The sequence below is a fragment of the Budorcas taxicolor genome, chromosome 5 (assembly GCF_023091745.1).
Source record: "Budorcas taxicolor isolate Tak-1 chromosome 5, Takin1.1, whole genome shotgun sequence".
Lineage (NCBI taxonomy): Eukaryota > Metazoa > Chordata > Mammalia > Artiodactyla > Bovidae > Budorcas > Budorcas taxicolor.
In genome coordinates, this window is record NC_068914.1 from 159,767,011 (window position 1) to 159,777,026 (window position 10,016).

General features: G+C 51.8%; 1 protein-coding gene across 1 annotated transcript in view; it reads left to right on the forward strand.

The window, feature by feature from the left end:
- Window positions 1-9,186, forward strand: part of ATXN10 (ataxin 10) — a 145,162-nt gene extending 135,976 nt beyond the window's left edge. Inside the window, exons 11-12 of the mRNA XM_052639835.1 lie at window positions 7,267-7,454; window positions 7,950-9,186. Coding sequence (XP_052495795.1) covers window positions 7,267-7,454; window positions 7,950-7,952 — 191 coding nt within the window. The 3' untranslated portion in view covers window positions 7,953-9,186. The remainder of the gene's footprint in view (window positions 1-7,266; window positions 7,455-7,949) is intronic.
- Window positions 9,187-10,016: the final 830 nt, after the last annotated feature.

The window sequence follows — 10,016 nt, forward strand, 5'->3', positions numbered from 1 at the left end:
GCAGTGTTCCCCTGGGCCTCTGCACCACTTCCTTTGATGTTCTAGTTCCCTGGGCATTTGGAGGCTGAAAAGCAGCCCCAGCTCTCAGAGCAGAGGAGCTTCCGAGACGATGTTCAGCCTCAATAAAGACTGAGACTCTTCTCCTTCCGGTAGCACCTATGAAACACAAGCGTATCACTTTACTGTGATTGTGACCTTCATTTTCCAAATCTGGCAATAATTTGCTCCCCTGCACTCTTCTGTTGGGGCTTCCCTGGTGGCTTAACTGGTAAAGAATCCACCTGCAATGCAGGAGACCAGGGTTCGATCCCGGGGTCAGGAAGAGCCCTCGGCAAAGGATATGGCAACCCGTGCCATTCCATGTTCTTGCCTGGGAAATCCCACAGCAGAGTCGGGTGGGCTACAGTCCGTGGGGTCACGACGAGTGGGGCGTGGCTATGTGCTGGCACGCTCACTTTTCACCTCCCCTCGCCTTGCAGTGCTTGCTTGCTGCGTTCAGTAGTAGCCGTCAGCTGTGAGGCGGTGAACGAGAGGGCACATACACTGACTTGCACTCACTGCTAGGACGGACTCCAGGGCCTCGAGCGGTCTGCGTTGGCCGGCGTTGGCACACCTGAGCCGCAGAGATGTGCCCTCGGGTTAAAATGCAGAAACGCGGGGGGAGAGTTAGACTCCAGACAGACCAGCAATGCGGAGAAGGAAGAGCGCGCCAGGACGGGTGGTTTGTGGCGGGGACTGAACACACTCTGGTTTCCAGCACCCTACGAGGGGGCCAGTATGCCATCTGCCCAGTGAGGACCCTGACTTTCTGAGCGAGGAGAGCCTGTAGTTTAACTGAGTGAAGTGATGGTTGGAGATGAAGGCAGAGCTTGGATGCGGGTCACCACACAGCCGAGTGTCCCAGCGTTTGGACACAGAGCTCAGCCCTGCAGATGGGGGTGGCTCCTCATTAATGGGCACTAGCAGTGTCTTTCAGACTTTATCTCCTCCACGAGGACCCTCTCTTCTGGATCCCCCGTGTCACAGTCAGGTTGCCCGCTGTCCGAGGACTCCCGTCTCCCCCCGACCCCAGCCCCACTCGGGTGCCCACTGCGGTTTGTTTGTACAGGTTCCTACTCCGGCGGCAGCAGCAGCCTTGGTGGGGCCTGGCCTTCCCTGGCAGCAGTTTGGGAAATGCCTTGTTTTTTTCCTTTTTTCCTCTCAGCAAGTAAATACTTGAAGAGCAAAGCAGAGGCTGGTTAGGGCACTCCTGCAGACGGGGTCAGGGTCAGAGAAGTGAGCCCACTGGGAACACGGCCCCTGGGCACTCAGGGTCTCTCCGACTTGCGTGGCCGGGGGGAGGCAGGACGGTTGTCACTCAGCAGGAAGAGGAGTCGCCCTCAGTGTCCCGTTCCTGCCCTCCTGCCCTCTGGCTGGCGAGAACTGCCGTATTTTGAGGTGTTTCGGTTTTCAGCAACGTGAAGCATTTTGGAAAAGTCTTGAAACAGAACTACTGCTTTGCACTCTGAAAAATTCTGCCATTTTACTTAGTCTGAGAAGATACCAGCTTAGAGGTGGACGTTGCCTCCAAAGCATCCTCGTGTTGAGGGAAGTCTCAGGGCAGGTGACGATGTGGTTTTCAAGCCTAACAAGGTGGCCTGGGCGTCCTGTCCTCAGGCCAGCTTTAGCCGAGGTGCTGACGTGTGTTCTCTGCCCTGCTGAGTAGTATGCTTTGGAAAGTTTGTCAAGTATGTAAACCCCTGGCTGTACATGGGTTTGTTGTCTAAAAATATATTTTTTTAGTATTCTGCAAGCAAGATGAAATATAGATGTTATCTATAGCACAGATATCTGTTATATGCGTACTATACATAGGATGTTAAATATCTGCACATTATACATCTGCAGGCATGTTAACATATAAAAACCATAAATAGATACTACATAGTTTATGTACATACACACATATATCCTGAGAAGTCAGTAAAATCCTTCAGCATTCAGATTGTTTTAGTCTAAATAGCTGAAGCTCCAGTATTCTGGCCACCTGATGCGAAGAGCCGACTCATTGGAAAGGACTCTGATTCTGGAAAGGACTGAAGGCAGGAGGAGAAGGGGACAACAGAGGATGAAATGGTTAGAGTCACTGACTCAGTGGACACGAGTTTGAGCAAGCTCTGGGAGGTAGTGAAGGACGGGGAAGCCTGGCGTGCTGCAGTCCGTGGGGGTCGCAGAGAGTCAGACACGACTGAGCGACAGCAAATAGTTTTAAGTTTTTAGTGCCAGCCCTTTGAAAAGTTCATTCGTTCATTCAGCGAGCATATATCGGTTCCTTCCATGTTCCCAGGGCAATTTGGCAGACCTCTTCTGTAAAGGGCTGCTTTTAATCAGTGTTTTAGACTTTGCTGGGCACTCTGTCTCCATCATAGCAGTCCAGCTCGGCTACTGCGGCACAAAAGCGGCCATGGGCGGTCCGCACATGAATGGGTGTAACTGTGTGCCAATAGAACTTTATTTATTATGGATACTGGAATTTGGATTTCACGTAATTTTTGTGTGTCGCAAATTAGTATCTTCTTTTTGTTTTTTCCCCAACCATTTAAAAACATGAAAACTAGGGGCTTCCTGGGAGGTGCCGGGGGCCCAGGTTCAGTCCCTGGTCGGGGAGCTGAGACTGCACAAGCTGCACGGCGTGGCCAAAGTAAATTAATGAATTTTAAAAACATGGAAACTTTTTAACTTGCATCCATTCAAAATCACAGGCCGTAATTCCCCCAGCCCCTGTTCTCAGCAGCTTCTTGACACTGAGCACAGTGGCCAGAGCAGAGTCCCTCTCATCACAGGGCCCTGGTCCCCCATCACCTGAAGGACTTCAAGTTGCAGTGATTCCAGTAGCTGGAAGTCAGATGAGTGTCGTCCTCATCAGCGGTCCCAGCACCAGTGTCCTGACTCGCCGGACCTGGCTTTCTCAGGGTGCGTTTGGCACGTCAGTCCTAGCCCTGGGCTAGCAGTGCCGTGGCCGTGGGGTCTCTCTCCGTCTCCAGTTGCCTCCCAGCCCGCACTCCCCTGCCCCGCCCTGCCTCCTCACCTGCCTGGTGCGGGGCTGCAGGGCTCAGCGTGGAGCCGACGGTGTGGAGAGGAGGCACTCATGGCTGCCGCCGCTCGGGTGCTGGGTCCTGGGGCCGCATCTCCCTTCAGCTCTCCAGGCCCCGGGGTTCCCAGGTGCTCAGTCCGCGCGCTCATCACTAGCACTTTCAAGACACCACGTGCTCTGGTGAAGGGCCGGCCGAACTGAGTCCTCACTCCAGTGCTGATCGCAGGGTTCTTTGAAGGCAGTTTTGTTACAAACAGGCTCACGCCTTCTGTTTGGAGTAGCTATGGAAACGTTAGAAGCTCTCTTTCTAAAGCCGAGCAGACAATGGAGCGCTTGGAGTGTTGGTAGGATTAGAGACTCTGGAAGATGTTTAATTTTCTCCCCCCTCTTGCTTGCTTTCTGTCTCGGTAGAGAGGGAACGAGAGGGCAATGTGAATATTAACCGGGCCGCTTTCATCTCCCTGTGACCCTCCAGGCTGTCTGGGTCTGCGGGGCACCCAGCCTGGCCCTTCCGGCTCCTAATGAGGGGAGTCATGCATATTCATGAGCCAGGTCCTGGGGCTGGGATTCCTTGCTTCTCTTCAACGCAGACGTTGCGAAGGAACAGCTTAAAATTAGGAACTCAGAGATCCTAGACAGTAGTGCCAGGATGTTCTCACTGGAAATAGACACACGGTGGAGGATATTGTTGTGGTATTTGATTTACAGGCGGACAGCACAAACCCCAAACGGGGTGCTCACTTAGGTCGACATGGAGGGCACACCTTTCACGTCTAATCACAGTGCCCGGCAGGACTGGGTGAGGTCCGCCTGAGAGAGGAAGTAAGGTTGGTTTCACTTATGACATAAAGAATATGAAATACAAGTCTGAGTGAGATGTGTTGGGGTCTCACTGTTTTGTGTGTTTTGATTTTCAGCGTTCTGGGAAATTGACCCCACCGTGACCGTGTGGCCTTACTGTCTAGACCCCTCCCACGCCCTCCACTTAACCCATCTGTTTGCCCTTTGAACTCTGGTTTCGGGAGAAGACTGAACTGCCGCTCCGGCTTTGGGCTCCAGTGCTGCTCCCATCAGGCTATGCCAGGAGCCTGCTTCCCGGGAGACAGGGATGGTCCCGGTTGTCCCCACAGCCCCGGCTGGGAGCACCACCCCGGGTGTGAGCACGACCCCGGGTGCTTGTAGGGTTGATCATCAGGACGGTCGTCATTAATGTCACTGTTTCCTCCGTTCAGAGTAGTGACTGTGTGAGGTTTCTGCAGAAATGAGCAAGTGAACAGTGGGGTAAGATGCTGAAACACCATCACAGGATGTCCGCAGAGCCCAGGGTTACTCCCTAGGTGGGCGTGACTGCAAGCCACCCTTCCATCCATCCACACCGGGATTCTCCTGGGTTTCGTCATCCTGGACCTTTATTTACACGGTCCGGCTTCCTTGCCTGAGTTGCATTTATATTGATAAACTTTCATCTAATCTTCCACCCTGCGAAGCCCTGAGTCAGGAAACCACACCAAGAACAAAACGGAAAAGCACAGCCCATGTGGGTCACTGCAGTGCCACCACACCTCCTCCACACACACACACACGTGCACACGTGGTGGGTGGCACACACACACACACGTGCACACACGGTGGGTGGGAGGCGGCGTCCGCTCACTCGGACAGCGAGCAGATGTTTCCAGCGCCACGCTTGGAGCAGAGGACAGAAGGTAAAAAAGCCATCATCCTGGCTTGTGAAGAGCTCACAGGGCGTTGGGGTGGACAGAAACATGAACAAGTAAGTATAGCTTCCAGGATGTCAGCACACACATCATCGTCCACTGTGTGTCGGGTCTAGCTGCATGCTTGGGACGAGAAAACGGACTCTGGCTCCTGCCCTCTAGTTCACCAACGCATAAGCAGATCAGCAGGTGCAATGTGATGTGAACTGGTAAAGGAAAAAGAAGAAGGGAGAGAATGTTTGGAAACACGCAGTAGGCACGCCCAGCTCAAGCTGGTGTCGGGGCTGGCCGGGACAGAGCAGGTGGGTTTCCAGGAGCGGGGTCTCAGCTGCTCGCCCCGGGTGGGGAGGGGCAGGCGAGGGGGAGCAGGTCCCAGGTCAGGGCTCGCATGTGGAAAGATGGGAGGCCACCTGGCGAGGTGATGTTGCCGGAGCCTGGGGTGTCGTTTGCCCTGGAGCTGAGATCATCTGACAGTCCGAAGCTCTGGAAGATGGCGCTTTCCTCCAGAGACACTCGGCACTGGCAGCTGGTGGTGGCAAGGCTGGCATCTGATGCCTCGATTGCAGAGCTAGCCAGCCCTCCAATTGTGAGGCGCTGTCGGTGCATTTCTGGGAACTTCCCCTCTTTCTTTCCATTAGAGTGAATAGCCAGGAAGCTTCAGGAAGAAGTGTTTTGCGCCTGTCATTTAGCATTGGAGAGCTGTCACACACAGGAACTGGAGTGCTCCAGGCTGATGCACGGCCTTGCCCAGACTCAGCCTCAGATGCTCGCTCCTGCACCACTCCGCTCTCTTGACCCCTGCCTCACCTCTTTCTGCAGCAGGGGTTGCATGGAGATGATGGCGTCCTGCGCGAGATGTGAGTTGTAGTGAGTGAGCCCTGCTGAGAAAGCCACTAATGTGTTGAAGGTCTTTGTTGCCCAGGATCATCCTTTTCATTCTCTCTCCCATGACAAAGTGGGGTTCTGGTGATTGTGGAGGAGGAGGAGTTCAACTTGTATGCGTTTGAGAGTCTGTGGATTCATCTCCAGAAAAGAGGTACAGCCTTCTAAAGGCCCTGGGCTTTGTTGTGAGAGGGTGACAGGTCCTGGCGAGATGAGAGCATTTTTCCCATTTAGGGCAGTTATCTTAGGATTGCATGAGCCACCATTCTCTGCCCTTTGTGGAAAAGGTTGGTCACTTGTACCCACCAGTGGTCTTGGTGGTCTGCCTCCAGAGACCAGTGGGTCCGTGTGCGCTCGTGACTGTGGGCCGCGTCGGCAGAACTGAGAGGGAGCAACCAGCCAGCACTTGCTGAGCCCAGAGCCGCTGGTTTCCTATGTCCTGGCTGCCTGACTTGAGTGGACGGGCTCATGTTCTGCTGGTTTCCTTCAAGGTCAGTGAACTAGGGGCAGTTAGGTTCCCGCGCTCTGTGCGCATGGAGGCCTTTCTGTGCGACTCCCGTGCTGAGGAGAGAAGCCTCACCACTGAGCCAAGGTTTGGGATGGCATCCGGAGCGCAGACTCTTGAGTTCAGGGACCCGTCTGATCACCTTTTGGGGAGCAGATACCTCGATGTGGCATCAGACAGGCCTGCCTGGGAAACGCTGGTAACAAGGAGGAAGGACTCGTTTTTCCTGCTGCTGTCCCCCTGATCACGGGGCAGGGAGGCCTCTGTTCCTTGGAAAAAGTGTTTATTCCACGGTTGGCACTTTGTTCCTTCTGAACCAACAGAGGGTGCCAGGCCCAGTGTTCCTGGCGTCTCTCTGTCCCTGGGCCCGAGACTAGGGCAGTCTTACAGAAGGACATTGCAGTGGCCGCCTAGCGCCCTCCTGAGGTTCCCACAGCTCTTGGGAAGTACAGACCTCAGCAAAGAGCGCAGTAAGTCTGCGTTCTCGTTAGTTGTCTGTGTGTGCCATGACCGACACCGCATGCAACACCTAGGTCCGGGCTGGGGCACAGGGAGGCGCCGCATTCAGACGGCACAGTAAGGCCTTCACAGGCCTGCTCCGCCTCTACAGAGTGAGGGGATCCCACGTGGCGCCCAGGAGACCAGTGTTCAGCTATAACTGGGCTTACTTTAAACAAGACGATCTTGCCCGATTCTACCCTAGCGTCTTTGTGACTCATTCTATATTGCTCTTATTCCTTCCCTGGTGACTCAGTAACAAAACTGTCCAGCACACAGGCGCGCGTGTGTGTGTGCTTGTGCTCACACACTTCCCGTGCGGCTTCTCTAAGCCTCTGCCTCCCCCTCTGTTCTTTCAGTCCAGCGCCTCTCTGTGCCAGTTGCTGGACACACACAGCGTTGGACATACATGTGTGTATGTGTGTCTTCGCCTCTTGAATTATTTCCCGCTCTGCATGCATATTCACAGCACGTCCTCCAGGAGAAAGTGTTCATTGACTCTGGGTGTTTAGGGTCGTCTGCCCGTCTCCTCCTCTTCCAGTGATGCTCAGGTGAAAGCATGTTGGCAGATTCCTTCACTCTGCTCCCAGTTCTAACCCAGTGGGTGGTGTACGCCATCCGAAACCTCACGGAGGACAACAGCCAAAACCAAGACCTGATTGCGAAGATGGAGGAGCAGGGTCTGGCAGATGCATCCCTGCTCAAGAAAATGGGGTTTGAAGTTGAAAAGAGGGGTGACAAGCTGATTCTGAAGTCAACTAGTGACACACCTCAGCTGGTAAGTATTCAGGAGGAGGACTAGTTCCCCTTCAGTCTATGGAAAGTGGTCCCCACTTCCCCATCACCTTCGAAGTGACACTTTGATGTGATTGCTTCATAAGAACATGGGTGGATGTATTTTGCCTCCTGAGATGGCAAAGAAAGCCCTACATTTAATTGCAAATAACTTTTTGTTCGGGCTTTCCCTGCCATTTTCTTAAGAGAGTTGAAATTTCAAACTTGTTCTAGGGGAGAAAAAGAAAAGGCATATCAAAATTTTCACATGGTGTAAAAGTTTCTGGCAGTAATGAGACCTTCTTTAAAAGACAGCTAATGTTGGCTGCAGTGAAAAGAACAGAAAGCTCCTTGTATGATGCTGAATGGGTTGTTTCAGGTTTCTTTCCGTTATTTCTATCGTTGACCAAAATTCTCTTGTATTTTTTTTCCTTTGATGGTTCTTGTAAATAGCTCTGTCACATCTGCAATTTTGTTTCCTTTTTTTTTTCCCTCTTAGTGAATGAACTCTCCATCCAAAAAAATCTGAATTTTTGGAATCTGTTTCCTGGATCTTTCGCAGTATGTGAAATCGCAAGTGTTTGAAGATTTTATTACATACACGTTTAAGAATCTGTGAATCTTCTAGATAATAGAGTTAAATGCATATAAGCTTAAAAGTGAAAGTGCTTGAGGGTCCTGTTGATTCTTTGCTTTAAAATGTAGCTGTCTGGTTTGCTTCTGTCCCTGTGGAATACAATGTGCATTTAAGTGATAGATTGTACTTACTGTGGCCGCAGATAGTAAATTCCTCTCGCTGAGCGCATGTCCCTTCTTTGGCAAAGACTTGGAAGTTTGCTCGGGCCCGCTCTCCCCTTCCCTTCTTTGTCTCCTCTTGGGGGGTTTTCTGGGCGCTGGCAGGCGGCTGAAGTAGTTCTCACTGTGATTAATTCTAGCAGTCGCTTTTCCCCCCTCTGCCTTTCCAAAACATTGACAAGACTCATTTCCAGTTAATTAATTCGAGAGATGGCGAAGAATAGAGGGCTCTCAGAGGGCTCCCGCTCTTCACTCGGGTCCTGGGCAGCGTGTCACTGAGCCCTGTCCCTCTGGAATGTGGCGGGAGCGAGCGGGTGAGGGGACTTGTGGGCCATTAACTCTTCCCATTCCAGATCACCCTAGACCTAGGCGTCCCCAGACCCCTGAGGCTTACCAGCCGGTGCCTGCGTCAACCACCGCCCTGGCTGTAAGCGGGAAGGAAGATCTCACGGTCGCCTGGGTGTGCAGAACCTCGGCGTTAAAGGTTCATCCAGGTCTTCCTCAGTTTAAAAAGCACTGGTCTCAGAAAGGCACCACTCAGTTTCAGCCGGGGCAGTGGAATTGCAGAAGTAGCTTGAGGGAGCCAGGGGCGTTCTGACCTGTGTCTGTCAGTGTGCGCACACTCAGAGGAAGAACTGGATTAAATGAGTACGGAAGTCCTTGTAACCACCCAGACCATTAATGTAATCAGCAAACACTCTCGGGGCAGGTTGTGTTGTGGATGCTTAAAATGTGTTGTCTTCTGGAACAGCCGTGTTACTAAGCTAAACTGTAGCGTGAAATCTTGCATAAAATGAAAATGGCCAAGACCCAACCAGAAGTTTTCTAGAAATATCAATTGTTCCAAAGTAAAGTGCTCCTAAGTTTTTGTAGCTGTACTTAAATTGCTTTGGGCGGGTGGGGAACCAGCTGAAGCATGTTAAGAATGAAATAAAAGTTTTCCCATATGTGGTCTAATGTCTTCTATATAACTGAAGAAATGCCAGTTTCTACAACTGTAGAATCTGGCATCCTTTGTGACGTTCCGTTGGTAAAGAATCCTTTGCAAAATCCAGAATGCACGAAGAAGCCCTTCTCTTCCGGGACACAAGGAGTTAAACCCCTCGTCTCCAACTAGAAGTCTGGCCAAAGGGGAAAGCAGTGGGAGTCCCTTTTCCTTTTAACAAGTTTGCAATAGACACTTCTTTTTTTCCCTGTCTCAATGGATGTGTGCACACCAGTGGCATCACACAAACATGTCGGTATAAGCCATGTAATAACAAACACACACACATCAAAGGGAGCCTTGTGAGAATACAGAATGGGATGAGGACTGTGTGTTTTCTAAATAGGAAATGCGGGGCTTGCATAGTGAAAACACGCTGACGGCTGCATTGTGGCTGCGTTTGGTGCCTCCCGACACATTAATTCCTGAACACAACAGCTTCCCTGTCCTCTGCCAGGGACTTGGAGCTTCTGAGAACCTTGTTTTACACGCCACAGAGGATTAAAGCACCACCTCAATCAGTCATTTAGAAAGAAAGGGGGAAAAAAAGGCAGCCCAGCCTTACAGAATTTGTAAAGAGAGAGAACGGTCACAGCAAGTTTTGTGACCATAGTATTGCTTTCAAGAGCGGACTGACAACGCAGTTCAATCTCATAGCCTGGTCTCTTCTAAGAGAGAGCGGAGAAAGGTCTTCCTGCTCAGCGTCGAATCCGAGCGCTTACAGCGTGATGCCTTTTAATACCTTAACAACGGATGTTCATTTTTCAGAAGTACTTGTTTTCACAG